This window comes from Fundulus heteroclitus, chromosome 24, assembly GCF_011125445.2.
Source record: "Fundulus heteroclitus isolate FHET01 chromosome 24, MU-UCD_Fhet_4.1, whole genome shotgun sequence".
Taxonomy (NCBI): Eukaryota; Metazoa; Chordata; class Actinopteri; order Cyprinodontiformes; family Fundulidae; genus Fundulus; species Fundulus heteroclitus.
This window is the reverse complement of record NC_046384.1, coordinates 11,691,847-11,708,490: the sequence shown is the minus strand read 5'-3', so window position 1 is coordinate 11,708,490 and position 16,644 is coordinate 11,691,847. Positions and strand designations below refer to the sequence as shown.

The following is a 16,644-nucleotide window of genomic DNA, read 5'->3' as shown; positions in this document are numbered from 1 at the left end:
AATTTGAATTTGGATCCACTTTGCTCTCAATGAAGACATTTGATGTAATATATATATAAAAAAGGAATCTGGACCTATTTTTCTCGTGAATATGACTATAAAAATTTTAACAAAAGAAGATTGGAGTGGTGCAAAGACCAGGGTGTCAAATAATATTGTCGATAACAAGATTCCCGCAAAGTCTGAAATTCAAATAATGAATGGTAATGTTTTTATTATAGGATTCATTCTCTGCCCCAATCATCAAAATATTGTATTAATACATCCATCTGTCCACAAATGCCGCTCATCCATCCATTCGTTTTTTTCAATAATTAATATGTCTATTCATTTGTCAGTCCATCTATCCATCCATTTGTTCAACAATTCATCCGTTTATTTATTTAAGATAAGATAAGCTTTATTGGTCTCACAATGGAGAAATTCACTCGTCCCATCGCCTCAATAGTCAAAAGTCAGAAGAAGGTACCAAAGTAGGTAAGTAGAATCAGTTAGATACAGTTATGCAGCTATATACAATTCTATACACTTCTATGTATAAATAGGTTATTGCACATATGTTATTATACACTTTATACAGTGTATAATAACATTTGTCAGTTATACATCAATCCATAAAACACCATCCATCCCTTCATCCTTTCAGCCATCCATCCTTCTATTTGTTTTTTTTTTTTTTTTGTTTTTTTAAATATGTATTCTATTCATTACAATTATTTCTACTCCTGAAAGTTTTAACTAAACTGACATCTGTTTCTCCATTTTGGACTTATAAGACCATCCATCCCTTCATCCTTTCAGCCATCCATCCTTCTATATTTTTTTTTTAAATATGTCTTCTATTCATTACAATTATTTCTACTCCTGAAAGTTTTAACTAAACTGACATCTGTTTCTCCATTTTGGACTTATAAGACCATCCATCCCTTCATCCTTTCAGCCATCCATCCTTCTATTTGTTTTTTTTTTTTTTTTTTTTTTTTTTTTTGTTTTGTAAATATGTCTTCTATTCATTACAATTATTTCTACTCCTGAAAGTTTTAACTAAACTGACATCTGTTTCTCCATTTTGGACTTATAAGACCATCCATCCCTTCGTCCTTTCAGCCATCCATTCTTCTATTTGTTTTTGTTTTTTTTTGTTTGTTTGTTTAAATATGTCTTCTATTCATTACAATTATTTCTACTCCTGAAATTTTTAACTAAACAACTGACATCTGTTTCTAGAAATTACAGCAGTTAGTGTTGTGAACCTTTAGGTTTCTACTTAAAAATAATCAAAATGGACAAAAAAATATGTAAATGTGTGTTTGGAAAATTACGCAATTTTTACTTATAGACACAGAGAGAAATTGTTTTCATGAAGAAAGCTTTTATTTTCTAGGGTCAACGCGGCACTTCCGGTTCGCCCTTAGCTTGACGCCGCAGGTTCCCTCCTGGCTTCGTGGCTCCTTTAACCGACCGGCCGACGTTTATTCCCCCCCTACCGTCGGTTCCGCGGACCGCAGACCTGCAGGCAAATGTCCCGTTTATCGGCGGCCCTCGCAGCGGGGCTACTGCTCAGCCTGGAGGCCTCGGGGAAAACCGTGAGAGGACTCTTCAGGAGCGAGGCGGCGAGGCAGCAACATGGCCAGTTCATCACCAAATTCATGTACCAAGGTAACGGTGCCGACGCTCCGCCGCGGCCGCTAACCTGTCGCTGCAACACGGCCACAGGCTGCCGGTCCGCCGCGGCGACGCTCTGGTTCCTTCAGATAAATCACTGCTTCATTCATTTAGGCCGTATCTGCTTCTGAGTAGATTAAATATTAACTAGTGGCGTCTGCAGGGGTTATCTTCACCTGTGGCCTCCTGGGAAATTTTTATAATTTTCATTTTAATAATGCTTGACTGTTAATTTTAATCTTTCATAATAGAAATAGTTACATTTTATGATCCGTTTAGCATTTTTTAATACCACATACTCCCATTCAAAGTTTTTTTTCAATGACTACTCTAATTAACTTTTCTTTATTTTATCCTCAAACCTTCAAAATGAAAAGAAATAGAATAAAAACTGATGAGAGTCAATTTTTGTTGTTCTTCTGTTTGAGATATAATGTAAAATAAAAATATCAAGTAATCCAAATAGAATTTGTGGATGGAGAAAAATCTGAGTTTGTTTTTAATTCTAAAGAAAAGGAGGAGAGATTTTAATTGATAAAGCTGGTAATTATGTGTTTATTAATTTCCGCACTCAGGATAAATCGCAGGAATTTTCCAAAATTTCTAAAGGAATGGGTTTATTATAGGTGGATAATATTCTGTGTGTGGAGGAGACCCAGAGAGCCCAAAATTATAGGAGTACCATAGAAACACTTTCATTATATTAGGTTTTTATGTCTTTATAATTTAAATTAAACTTCACTGATGGTCGATGGAGCCGTTTTCAAATCTTGATCTATAATGACCCTTAAATGATCCAATTAAACGGTACAGAAAGTGTGGAATGTTTCCTGTAAATGTTTCATTTTACCAGGTAGGAACGGTCTGCTGGCGTGCCGGCTGGACAATCCGGCGCTGGCCGTGGAGAAGGAGGCCAGGCTGCTGCTGTACCGGGACATGGAGCCGGACCTGGACAACCTGAGCTGCTCCCAGCGACTCGGCAAAGCCCAGATCGCCGGTAAGGACCCTACGGTTTAGCCGTGCGGCGCCGATCCGTGAAGCGGCGAGAGGCCCTAACAGGTTCCCTCTCCTCTCCGCCCCCCCCCCCCGCTTCAGTTCCCCTCAGCCAGGAGGAACGCAACCAGACCATCCCCCTGCAGCCGTCGCCTACAGCCTGGCAGGTCCTGTACGCCGACCGATACACGTGTGAGGTAACCTACCGGAGACACGGCGAGGAGAGACGGCTGGGAGGGAAAGGACCGGTAAATATGTCCGCTGTGTGTTATTCTCCCTCCAGGAGAGCTCGGCGACTCCATCCTACGCCGACCTCGGCTTCACGCTCCTGCTCTTCAACCCGGACTCCGCCGGGAACCCGCTGGATCACTTCAGCGCAGAGGAAGCAGGTCAGGCGGCGCTTTGCGGGGAGCGTCCGTCACCTTTTGACCCGTTAGAACCTAGAGCAAGGGTGTCAAACTCATTTTGGTTTAGGGGCCGCATACAGCTTAATACAGCTTAATCTGAGGGCCACACGAATAAACTCATTGCAAGATTAAATAGAACTAATAAATGTGGACTTGTTGTTGATTTTTTATATTAAGTGAATTTCACTTTTACACAATATATTATGAATAACCTCAGCGTTTTTAAGAAAAGTATGTGCAATTTCAACAATACTTTTACTCAGTTAAACATTTACTTGTGCATTATGCATAAGAACTGATCACAGTGATTGGACAATGTTGAAAAAACATTTATTCACATTTTTTGGAACTTAAAAACACTGTCCTGCATGACAAAATACATCAAACAGATAAAAATTAAGAAGTGATTTGAATTTTTCCACACCTGAAGCTTAATCTGCTAATTAAAACACAGCGCCCCTCGTGGACAATATAGGAACTGCATATTTTCAATTACGGTAAATGAAGTACATGTTTTTTTTCAATAATTGTTTTATCATTCTCTTCCTTTTATCTTGTCCACTTGTGAAAGTCAAATCTGATGAGCTCTTTTTGGCATCTTATTGCCACATTGCCAGACAGGACACTGGAAAAAAAAACATTTTTTTTTTTTTTTTTTTTATAATGATAATGCATTTAGCCACAGGGCCGGACTAAATTGTTCGGCGGGCCGGATCCGGCCCGCGGGCCGTATGTTTGACACCCCTGACCTAGAGGCACAAAGCGGTGTTTTTGTGACGCTCCCCTGATTTAAAACCTCTCCCTGATCCGTCCCGATGCTTCCCCAGGGCTGCACAGTTTCTACTTCCTGCTGCTGCTGGCCTACTTCGTCGCCTGCTGCATCTACGTCCAGCCTCTGCACCAGGCGCTGAGGAAAGGGGGGCCCATGCACACCGTCCTCAAGGTGCTGACCACGGCGCTGGCTCTGCAGGGCTGCTCCGCCCTCTGCAACTACATCCACCTGGCCAGGTAGGACCGGCGCCGAACGCCTTCTGCAATTGTTGTTAAAGTCTTTTTTTTTTAAATGCTATTTTTATCTTTTTTTTTTTATCATTTGAAATTCTGTGACGTGTACGGTTTTTCAGTAATTCAGAATTATTCCCCTTCTTTTTGCCTCCCTGTTCTTGAGCTCTTTCACATTGTCGCCATTTTCTGCTGCAGCGACACGAAGTGCACTTTTTGTGATGCTTCGATGTTCTTTTATTTGAATGTTTTTAATGATTGGATTTTAAAAGGACTCGCCTTGTGGCCTCGTTGTTAAATAGCAGCTTGGAAACGTCTGCGGCTGATTTTGGCCTCGGAAAAGCAAGGAAAATCTCCCAAAACAGGAAAAAAACAAAATTTTCCCAGACTTTTCAGTAAATTCATGTTTAAAGTCATCCATCTACCCCTCCTTAAAATTATTTATACCCCTGACAGATTTCTATTGCAGCTAATCTCTAAATGTGACAGACAGGTATTTTCTGACTGAAAGTAGGCAATGTGGACCAAAAATAATATCACAACATCTTTAGGGTGAATGCTGATTAACGATATTTATCTCAATATGGTTTTCTATTCATAAAGTTACTATAAAAACGCATCTCTGAATAAAAACTTTATCCTAAATATCTCACAATGTTTTTAAACAGACAGGCTGTAGATGAATATGAGCAACAACTGGAAAGAAAAACCTGCTGGAATACATCAAAGTGTAATTATAACGCAACATTGACCATCTCAATAAACACTATATAGACTTATATCTCTTTAAGAAAATCTCTATTTTTAAAAACTCAATATATTTGCCCAGTCCTAACTGGAAGTAATATTAATAATCTGGGATGGTTCAGCCGGAGGCTTGAATCTGACAGAAATTAGGGTGATGGCAGGTAGGTCTTCCACCCTGAAAGCCATGGAGCTCATTGCTAAAGAGGAATGGTTAAAATACCAGCGGAGACGAGCAGGAAGTTCAACCGAGTTCATCGACATTACTGCTTCATTAAAAAAAATATCATGATTTTATTCCTTGTAATTCTGATTATTATGGCTTATAGATGACAAAAAAAAACTCAAATGTAGTTTTTTTTCACGATATTTTATTTTTATGTAGGCTACAATCATCAAAACTGCAGGAAAATAAAAGTTTCATTAAGCACGAGTTTCTCTTCCTGAAACGAATGAGCAAAGACATTGAACATTTACACAATATTCAAAGTTTTCGAGACGTGTTTGGTTGCTGTACTCAAACAAATGTTTCTAAACTTATTATTGGGAAGTAGGAATAGAAGGTATAAATTAATGAGTTCATCTAAAGTTCCTTGATCTTATCGATCGACTAATGATTGATTCATAAGCGGACATTATCTTTAAAAAAAAACAAAAACAGTTTTCTCTTGTATCAAGAGGATCTTCCCATAACATGAAGAGTAAATTTGTTTATTTTTTATTTTTTTTTACAAGATCCTGAATTGTACAAGAGCCACATCATTATATTTTAACAGTTTATTGTACCACCTGTATTAAATACTGACTAAATAAACAAAAATTTTGGTTTTCTCTCACATATTTATATAATAAAACAGGATTTTATTAGGTCACTGAATAGGAACAAATGGGTTGAATAGAATAAAATACAACACTAATAATGATCCAGACGAAAGCCCTTACCATCAGCCGTGGTTTTGGCTTCATGTCATGATAGAAAATATCACGTTAGCGAGTTTTGGTTGAGAAGCTGACTCTGCTCCGCCAGGCAGCCCGGCTGAATGGGAGCTATTCAGCTACCAACTTTAAAGAGCTTGTTGAGTTTATATTTCAACACAAAACCGCATCCTTGTTGTCATTAAACAGTGCAAAAATTGTTGAATATTTGTTTGCATCCCTACTGGTAAGGGTGTATAACTTGACAGAAGCCAGACGCATGTCGCTCCGCCTAGCTCCACTGTCATCCATCTGGGACATCTCCCATAGAGAGTGATTTCTCCAACCAATTTTATGGTCTGGGCAATCAGGACGCAGGGTTGGAGTTTCATAGATGTGACATAGTGGAGACGCGACCATGACGTGAGACTGTTTTGATAGCAATGGCGGCTCGTCGAGGAAGCAAGCGTTAACATTGATGCTGCTATTTCTACCGTGTTGTCCAATATACCTAATATTGTTTCATTAAAAGAACATCAGAGAACGGCTCTGAAGGCTTTTGTTGGTGGAAACCATGTTTTCGCCCTTCTCCCGACCGGATTTGGCAAGTTTTGTTTTCCAGGGCGCGTCCGCATTTTCCGGGGCGCGTCCGCGTCTCCGGTTTTCCCCGGAGCGGTTAGCGTGAACCATGTTAGGAGGTCTTTAGTCCTTAACGCGGTCGGCCCGGGATCGACTCCGACCCGCGGCGCTTTGCTGCCTGTCTTCCCCCCTCTTCCTGTCAGCTCACTGTCAATAAAACGCGTGCCACTAGAGCCGCAAACACATAAAAAAAAAAAAGTTTTTTATTCCTGCGTCGCTCTCACAGCGTCACGGGTTAGCTTCGGTGTGAGTGGTTGAAATAGCACGTCGATAAAGATGACAGACAAGTGGCTTATCCAATCATATGCAAGGATTTTTGATAAGGCCCAGCCTTCAAAAAAGGCAATTCCTATGGATCAGTCCCAGATGGATGAGTGGAGCTAGGCGGAGCGAAATACATCTGGCTTCTGTCAGGTTAAAGTGTGTAAATAATTTTGAAAAGGTAGATTTATTGTTAAAGTGTCAACTTTCCCCCCCACAATTGCAGCCGTTTAAAGTCGTCTTATTGTCTGTGGAGAAACAAGAACAAACGGTCTCTCTGCAAACGATCAGGGTTGCATAAAGGTAACAACCAGGGGCGTGAATAATTCTGCCGTCGTGTGTCCTGCAGGTACTCCAGGGACGGTACTGGCATCCCTGTGATGGGCAGCCTGGCAGAGTGTAGGTCCCCACGCCATCTACCTCATCGGCACCGTTGCTCCAGCAACCAGACGTAGATCCGGGTTCGCCTAAACCATGCCTCTTCTCTGTCTCGCCATGCAGTCTGGGATATGGTGTCCCAGGTGTCCATGCTGTACATGCTGCTCAGCCTGTGCGTGGGCTGGACTCTGAGCCGAGGCAGGAAGCCCCAGTCCCGGCCCCTGCAGTGGGAACGGTCCCCAGCCTCCACGGCCGTCGCCGTGGGGGGAGTGGTCACGCAGGTACGCCGCACCAATCGCCGCTTTCTCTGCTTTTTTCTTTTTTTTATTATCGTCTGGTATAAGCGTTACGCAGCTTAGCAGTGGTGGCTTAGAGTGCTGTGGTTCCCAGGGAGGGCTGCTGCTGTGGGAGCAGTACTCGGAGTCGGGCGGCGAGCACCACAGCTACCACGCCCAGCAGAGCCTGGCGGGCGTCCTCCTGCTGGTGCTGAGGGTGGGCCTCTCCCTGCTGCTGGCCTCCGTCCTCTACCAGATCACCTCCACGGAGAGGAGCACCCTGAAGAGGGACTTCTACCTGTGCTTTGCCAAGGTGAGGACATGGCGGCGCCCCGCCCCCTGCAGCCTCCAGGACCCAGCAGCCTAATAACCCCCAGGGTGTCTCCTCTCTCTCTCTCTCTCTCTCCCTCCTTCTCTCTGCAGGGCTGCTTCCTGTGGTTCCTCTGCCACCCCGTCCTCTTCCTCGCCTCCGCCGTCTTCAACGACCACCAGAGGGAGAAGGTGGGAGAACGTCCAGACGTCCAGGTGTGCCTCTACCAGACGTCCGCCTTCATTACCTCTCTCACCCCCCCCTTGCAGGTCGTCACCATCGGCGTCATCCTCTGCCAGTCCATCTCCATGGTGATCCTCTACCAGCTCTTCCTGTCTCGCTCGCTCTACTGGGAGGTGTCCTCCCTCTCCTCCGTCTCCTTGCCGCTCACCATGTCCAGAACGAACCACAGGGGGCGCTTATGAGCCTGGCTGCGGTCCCCCCGGATTCTCCCCCTCCCCCTGCCGGAGGAGGTGCCCGGACGCCGCAGGAACGTGAGGGAGGACGGCATTTACCGCAACGCACTACCTCGGACTTCCTACCCGGAGCCTGTGGCTGCGGGGGAAACCTCTTTGAGGGTCTCTGGGATGCAAAGATGCACGGCCAAGCGCGCGTCAGCCGGTGAGGCAGACGTCAGCTACCTGGGGCAGGAAATCACAGGCAGCTGGTTATATGGGAGGCCTTAGCTGCAGGTGTTGCAGGGATTTACTCGCCGTCTGTTAGCGACAGACGACAAACTTCCTGTGAAGTCAGCGGAGGTGCTAGTTAGCCAAAGAGACGGGTCGGTTAGACAGGATCAAAGTAGTTTTGATTTCAGCGTCCGGGTTCAGTAGCGGGTTACAAACCCTTTATGAGGTTCAGGCGATAAAAAGATTGAGAGCGGTGAAGATTCGTCTTTCTGTGGGTTGTTGGAAGGTTTGAAGACTCTGAGAGGAGAGAAAGCAGCATGTGTCTCTGCATAGCCAAAGGGATTTTATATTATTATTATCATTATTTCTGTGTCACACAAGCATGTGGGAAATCATTTAAAGTGCATTAACTCTCTGTAGCTGCAGCGTACTGCATGACTTTAAACGGCGCAAATCAGCCGGAAATCAGGCGTTCACTGTGTAAATACAACTAAGACATTTATTTTTTTTCTTTCTTTCTTCTATTATCGCTCTAAATCTGACGTATCTTCTTGTCAAAGCGGAGCCTGATGGGATCACATCCTGTTATTTGATTTGAGACATAATATTAACACAAACCTGCAGCACAGGTGCCAAGGGAGAAACTGACAGCCTTAGTATTTAATCACCTATTTATTATTTTTCTTTGCACGTGATTCAGATTCAGGCTCCATTTAATTTGCGTTTGTTACCTTTTTGTTTTTTGTTTTTTTAATGTGATAAATCTGAATAATTTTTTATAAGCAGTTAAAAAGGACCGCCGGTGCTCGTACGGTTCGGTCAGAGAGAGACGAGGTTCTACAGTATCGTTAAAAATAGACTTGAATGTAAAGCCTTGTTTCTAAATGTGCAAAAATGATCATATTCCATGCTGCTTTGCACTAAAAACGGTGCACGTGTCAATCATTGCGTTACGTTTTATACTGCAGCACAATGACAATCTAGCATTCAGTGGGTTATTTCACGGTTAGTTTGTGTGATTATTTAAATGCATCTTTTTCCAAACTTGAATATCCGGCGTCTTTAGACGGATTATGTCACCTGTGGAAATGAAAACATGCAAACTGTAACCAGCTAACTGGAATAATGCAATTAAAAAGACAAGTTGAAAACGGCAGTAGTGCTTCAATGAACGCATCGTCACGGAGACCACGGGGGTAACTCTGGAGGAGCGGCAGAGGTGCTCGGCTCAGGTGGGAGCAGGAAATCCTGTGGAAGAAGGTGCTCTGCTGAAATGAGGTGATGTGATGAAAAATGCCACACTTTTTCAAAGACTCAATTTCCCAGAGTTCTCTATTCTGATGAAACCATTTTAAAAATACAATAAAAATATTTTTTGGCATGTGTTTGTCCACTGATAAACTTTTAACTGGGGTTCCTGGATTTTGGGCTCCACTTGGATCCCTTGGGCTCACAAGAAATGAAAAAAGGGTTTTAAAGATTGCCATAGATTCATAATGTATCAACGTTGTTAAAAATATAAATATACATGGGTTTTCTGAAATTGTAACCCCTAAATGTTTATTTTGGACACAGAATTTCCTTTTTGGTGGGGAAACAAATAAACACAGCAAAAAGTAGATTATTTTTCTACCCCATGTCTGAGATACAGGGTTGGACCTGGGAGAGGAAATAAAATTAACACTGGTTTGAATTATTCTTCTGTTTTTGTGAAAAGTCATGAAAATTTAGGCAGAAATGTGAGTTTGAGGTTCCCTTCTAGATCTGTTGCCCCCTGCAACCTGATCTCGGATAAGCAGAGGACGATGGGTGGATGGAATTTGCACAAACATAACCAAAGTTATACAAAAATGAAGTGTCCACTGACCAAGGAACGTTAAATGGAGAAACTAAGCTCAGAAGATGTGTGAATAATGGTTGGCTAGATGGACCAAAAGCCGGATAATGGACTGATGATGGAAGAACAGATAAATTGGATGATGGAGAAACATGGGTGGATGAATACAACCTTTAAGGAATGGGATAGAGGGAAAAAGCCACAAAAGGAAAATATTTTTACCATGCGTGTCCAGATTTTTCATATGTTTGTAACAGTTTTTATATTATGACAATGATACGTGTAATTTTAGTAAATTCACATATAATGCAAGCAATATATATATATATATATATATATATATATATATATATATATATATATATATATATATATATAAATAAATGGGACAGACGTATCATATTTCTTGTGCAAGAAGAATACAGCTGATCACAGAAATGTCCCATGCTACATTTAAAGCTACAACAGTTAACAGTGTATACATGTTAACATGAATAACTCCACCATCATGTTTCCACTCCTTTTGGTAAACTCGATTATTTGAGAGACTACATCTGTGCAGCACAAGTGAATAAAACAAATTCCAAATTCAGCAAAGTGTGTTGGATTTTGTGAATAAATGTAAAATGATTCTGCAAGTAATTCTGGCTTTAGTTTTAACAATCACATTCAATAGGTGACATCCACTGTCAGTGACGTGCAGTCAGGGGAGGCAAGTGAGGCCAAGCCACCTTTCATCATGGAAAGAAAGAAAATATATAATAATGATAACATAATATATATTGTGATTCACTCAGTCATTAGTAATAAAAGTTATTTTTTTAATTTAATTTACTTATTTTTTTGATCATATTCTCTTTAAGATCAAATACTTTTCGCTATTTTTCATGTAAATCCTTGTTGGCGCTTGATAGTGAAGCCGGTGAGGCCGCAGCGAGCTTGGCCTCCCCTGTGATTGCGCAATCCCATGTTAACTGCGCTGGCTTCCATTCTGTGAATGCGTCTTCCTGTCTATAGATCATGAATTCAAACAGTTATGACCTGATTTTGTATAATTTAATATATGTGGATTACGAATTGTGTTTTGGTCATTAAACTGTGTGTTTTCGTGCTGCTGGGCGATCATAAAAGCCAAAGAACTGGTTGTAGGTGAGGTCGGCAGTTCCTTGGCCTCTAGGCAGGGGGCGCTCAAGGAGCACCGCTCCTGATCCAAAACTGTAGAGTGACAGTAAGTTATGGATGTTTTATTAGCGAGTTATGCTAAACAATAAAGCACTAAAAAGACTCTAAACATCCAGCTGGAACAGGACTGATCAGGGAAGGCTTTCTATGGGGTAAGAGAGCTTTCTAAATAGATTTGTACATAAAAGGATAGTTGTGTCCATATCAGTCAGAAGTTGTGCATAACAAACATTTGTAAACTCATAATAATTTAAATCACATTCAAAAGATACAACATACGGTTTAAATAGTTACAACTTCAATAACTAATGAATACAAATTTCAAGTTTAAATTTGTGCTTTACTCTTTATGAACACAAACAGCAGCGGCTGCTTGAGAATACGGATTTTTTCTTTGAGAATACGAATTCACAACAGTGGTCTGACGTCACGGTTTCCAAGGCTGGTTAATGGTGCACAGAGTGCGAAGATAGGAGCCGCGCATGCGCTCTTCAGACTGACCGTCTCTGAATGCACCGCGGCTGCAGCTTCATTCCAGACAGCGCAGAGCTCACAGTGGTAAGTTAAACACTCCCTTTTCTGCTGCTGTTGTTCAAAAGTACGTTTTCAGATTGTTTGAGGCGAGAACATTATACTTTTAAGCTTCCCTACGTGGCCTGTTTACAGAGTTAGTGCGTAATTTTAATAAAAAGTCCGACGTTGAGCGTCTGTGCCAACTGGTAGGTTTTTTAAGATTGACAGCCTATTTCCTACTTTTATCTTTAAAAAACAACAACATTGAGGATGGTATTAAACATGTGATCACGTTGAAATTGTGACTATTTATCTGTAAAGAATTAAAATGAAAACATAATTTTTATAACAGTAAAGGGAGTAGGGTTAAGCTACTTTGTTGCACCTACTAACCTTCACAGCATTGTTCATTAAGGAAAAGTTATTTCTGTCTGCCCACCTTTACAATGATTAATCTATAAATTATGTGCAGTTAGTTCAGTTAATTCTTTCAGTGAAATGGTAGAAATACCAGAGAAGGGAAGCCATTTGTTACATTTACTACTATATTAATCTGCATGTTAACCACATATAGTTTTATGGTGTAAAAAGGTGAGAATTGAAAAAACAATTATGGTAACATTTGGCATTTTTTTTATTTACAGTAAGAAACAGAAACAAAAAATGTGAGGATAAACACTTCTGTGCCGATCCTCCAAATATTTTTTAATGAAGGGGACCTGAAACCAGCCTTCAGGCTAAACAGGGCCACCATCGTCCTCCTCCTTCAGCTGCTGCCCATCAGAAGGTCCATGGATGGCCACAGGAGATAGAGGTGACCCTCTGCTGGCTGGTCTGTGGTGCATCCTATAGGGAAACAGCTTGCCAGTAAGATCTCTTACCTTCTTGTCCTTAAATAGAGCCAACAATGACACACAATTGATACATAGATTATATAAATTGGATAGAAGATTAAGACAGATCAGCATATTACCTAAATTACAAGTTAATTTTATATTTGGTACAGGTCAAGTGGAGGCACGCTACAACAGGCACCACGCCAAGGCTGATAAACATCGTTGAGCGTGTCTTTGGTGGTCTGAAGACACGGTGGCGTTCCATCTTCTTCAGGGTGCTGGAGGTCCGCCTGACGTTTGCCCCAAAAGTAATCGCCGCCTGCTGCATCCTCCACAATATCAGTATAGAGGCAGGGGACCAGCTAGCCGTGGAGGATGAGGAGGTTGACCCAGAGGAGGACGACCATCCAGCGGCTGAAGACAGGGAGCTGCTCCAGCTGGCTGCATGTTTAAGTGAACATGACTACACCTGACCTAATGTAGATCAGTTCTAGTCATGTACACGTGCTGCTTCATTTCATTTTTTTCACTACCTGGAAAAATATATAAAATAATCAGTAAATTAATTTCCATTCCAACTATTTTTAATTGTATGTTTGTAGGTGTTGTCTATTTGTATAAGATGTGAATAGAAGTTATTTCATTGTTTTAAACCACGTTAGTAACTGTTAATTTGTTGAATATGTTACACCTTCATTCTGTTCCAAAGTTAAAACATTTGTCTAAAATAAATATCTGTATTTTTTTCATATATTGTTACTATTGTTTTCTTTCCCGCTTTCTTCTCTCGATTCTTCGTGTCCTCACTCAGAGGAAACTCACTTAGATAGGAAAAACATTTATAGAATTTATTTATAGATTTATTTATAGATTTTATATTAGGGCTGGACGATATAGAAAAAAGCATATTGATAAAAAAAAATGCATATTGATCGATAGATAATTATCAAAAAGATTTAAAACCTGGCTCTTATAATATTGCTAAATGACTTACTTTTAATATCACACACAAACACTCAATCCCAATTTAATTCTTATTTAACCAACATTTTTAATTATAACTGATTTTTTTTTTTTATGAAAAATGACTTAACTTAAGAGACCTGGGTGATGTTATTAAATACTGACAAAGAATAAACTAAAGTGACCAGCGCTGTTAGGGAGCGCTGTTAGAGAAAAACTTGCAGCCCGGAACTTTTTTTATCGCGGATCATGAGTGGCGAGTAATTGTTTGAAGCCAGGTTTTTCATGTCCATCACTATGAAGCACGTTACTGCATGCGTGATGTCCTTACGCCGCCAGGACGCTTTGTCATTTTATCACAAAGAACGGAGCCCAGTAGCTGCTATACCTGCTTTGTTTTGGAAGAACTTCCATAAGATTCCTAAGATGACGCGCAGCAGCGCGGGGCTAAAACGGCTCGCGCTGCTGCGGTAGTGAGCGGCTTACGTGATGAAACAAGTTGGTTGCGTTACCAGACTTTGTTTTTACCGGTTCCTTGCAAATTTTACAGTTCACTGTGGTTTATTTCAGTCAGGCTGGCGAACAAGTAAAACCCCGTTTTGGGACAATTTCCTCCGCCGCTCCTTGCTGCGACATATTCACATGCTCTGTTGTGGTTTGAGAGGGCGGAGCTTTGTGACGGCGTGCCTGGGTCCGCGATTACGATTGGTCGAGAGGAAGCAGTGACTGCAGCATCGACTAATATAGGCTAAGAGGAAGGAAGGGACACTGTCTCTATAAGCGTCTTTTATCGGCACTTTTTTCCCCTTATTGTGCCACACGTCTTTCGACTGATATATATTGTTATTAAATTATGGTCCAGCTCCATTTTATATGCTGCTGTCATTCTTTGGAGACATTTACAATTTATTCCGGCAATTATTGAGTTAATAAAGCAACACGCGTCAGCCTGATAAACACAAAACAAATCAATCACTCTTTTTTTTAAATTACGCACTAACTCTGTAAACAGGCCACGTAGGGAAGCTTAAAAGTATAATGTTCTCGCCTCAAACGATCTGAAAACGTACTTTTGAACAACAGCAGCAGAAAAGGGAATGTTTAACTTACCACTGTGAGCTCTGCGCTGTCTGGAATGAAGCTGCAGCCGCGGTGCATTCAGAGACGGTCAGTCTGAAGAGCGCATGCGCGGCTCCTATCTTCGCACTCTGTGCACCATTAACCAGCCTTGGAAACCGTGACGTCAGACCACTGTTGTGAATTCGTATTCTCAAAGAAAAAATCCGTATTCTCAAGCAGCCGCTGCTGTTTGTGTTCATAAAGAGTAAAGCACAAATTTAAACTTGAAATTTGTATTTATTAGTTATTGAAGTTGTAACTATTTAAACTGTATGTTGTATCTTTTGAATGTGATTTAAATTATTATGAGTTAACAAATGTTTTTTATGCACAACTTCTGACTAATATGGACACAACTATCCTTTTATGTACAAGTTTATTATGGAACCGCTTTTACCCCATAGCTTTCCTCCCTGGCAGTGATCCCCATTGAGACTGAGAGAGTTTTAAAACTGAAGAAGATAAAGAGAACTTTTACCGGAAAGTGAAGATATATTTGTGCAGAAAGAGCTGCGCATGGACTTCATTTCTAAGTAGAGGTAAGACAGCGATAATTATTCATGTTTTGTTTTTGTAATGAAATGTGCATAATGTAGGTTATAGTTTTTGAATGTGTTACAAATGCAGAAATCCATCATACGTCATAAACTGTTACCAATCAAATGACAAATAATTTAGTTTTATTTATTTATTTTTTAACAAAGAATCAATATTTTTTCCATCTTTCTTGGTTAATTGATTTGGCTCAATCAGTCTCCTTCAGCTCTTTGCAATGAGTCTACTCTGTAGAGTGTATATATTTGTAAATCTGACTCTGATGACGTCAGTGCCTCACCAGCTATGAACCCTACCGCACGTCACTGCCCACAGTCCAGGTATTCATGAAATTAAATAAAAACGTGAAGGCTGTTCTTGGCTCAGATAAAATTAATAAACTTTATTGTGACAGACAGAGAGACAAACAAGAGAGAGAGAAAGAGAGGTAATCCTGACAGCAACTATAAACTCTTCCTCCAGTCAGACTGGGTCAGTCCTGAGGCAGGATGTGTCCAGTCCTTTTACTTTTGTCCTGGCCACACACCTTGCAGGTGTAGTGGTATTTCTCCTTTGTCAGCCTCTTTTGTGGTGGTTCTCTCCTTGACACTCGCTCCTCTTCCTCCTGGGCAGCTTTATTTAGCCTCCAAGCACGTTTTGGTTTGAAACTCCTTGATCTCGTTAGGATTGTGTTCGGACCTTGTTCGGTCCACGTTTAAAACTGGTTCGGACTTGTTCGGACCACGTTTGAAACTTGTTCAGACCTTCGTTCGGACCTTTTGTGATGTGTAAGGACCTCAGAGGCATGCAATGTTTGACGGTTAAATAAATTAAATCAGAACAATAATGACTTTTATAAAAAGAAAAAAAAAATGGTAAATGAAACTTCGTCACGAACAGGATTCGAACCTGTGCGGGGAAACCCCATTGGATTTCGAGTCCAACGCCTTAACCTCTCGGCCACCGTGACTACGTACAACATCTACGTCATCACGTTTCAATATGAATGTTCCAACGTGACGTAGCAACTTATTAGCTTTTAGGGATAACTGTTTACATCACAAGTTTGTGGACAAAATTATTATCACATTTTTTTTTTATATTCGATTGTTGTGTATCACCTAACCTCCTTATTGTCTATAAGTGTCGCTACTTGCTTTCTAGAACCTTCAAGGTTTCCCCAGCATGTATCTGTGGTGGACCTTGGGAAACATTCAAGGACACTTGGTGAAAGCCGCTGATGAAGATATGGCAGCAAACCAAACCCGAGAAACAACTTAGCGTTCATGACGTCATTGCGTTTCAATGCTACTAACCATGATTGGTTAACAACGGCGTGCGATTAATTTAAACGGCAACTTGAGTAGAGGTGTTACATTGTTTTACACTTAGACATCATATACGCATATGATGTCTATGGTTTTACATGTTACGTGAAGGCA

At 41.0% G+C, this 16,644-nt stretch overlaps 1 protein-coding gene and 1 non-coding gene across 2 annotated transcripts; one reads left to right on the top strand and one right to left on the bottom strand.

Annotated features, from left to right (window-relative positions):
- The first annotated feature begins 1,392 nt into the window (after positions 1-1,392).
- gpr180 (G protein-coupled receptor 180) lies at positions 1,393-8,117 on the top strand. Its single transcript, XM_036128251.1, has 10 exons — positions 1,393-1,659; positions 2,519-2,662; positions 2,761-2,855; positions 2,942-3,047; positions 3,893-4,073; positions 6,976-7,025; positions 7,128-7,285; positions 7,395-7,592; positions 7,703-7,780; positions 7,859-8,117. The coding sequence occupies exons 1-10, from the start codon at positions 1,521-1,523 to the stop codon at positions 8,012-8,014; spliced, it is 1,305 nt and encodes a 434-aa protein (XP_035984144.1). The 5' UTR covers positions 1,393-1,520; the 3' UTR covers positions 8,015-8,117.
- A 7,973-nt stretch (positions 8,118-16,090) lies between these two features.
- Positions 16,091-16,172, bottom strand: trnas-cga. Its single transcript has one exon. It is a non-coding gene; the product is annotated as a tRNA-Ser (tRNA).
- Between the last annotated feature and the right edge of the window lie 472 nt (positions 16,173-16,644).

Bases quoted from the DNA above. Each gene is read 5' to 3' on its own strand.
- gpr180 (XM_036128251.1), top strand. From the start codon at position 1,521: ATGTCCCGTTTATCGGCGGCCCTCGCAGCGGGGCTACTGCTCAGCCTG. The intron at 2,856-2,941 runs GTAACCTACCGG...TTCTCCCTCCAG, and splicing joins CCGACCGATACACGTGTGAG to GAGAGCTCGGCGACTCCATC. The intron at 4,074-6,975 runs GTAGGACCGGCG...TGTGTCCTGCAG, and splicing joins AACTACATCCACCTGGCCAG to GTACTCCAGGGACGGTACTG.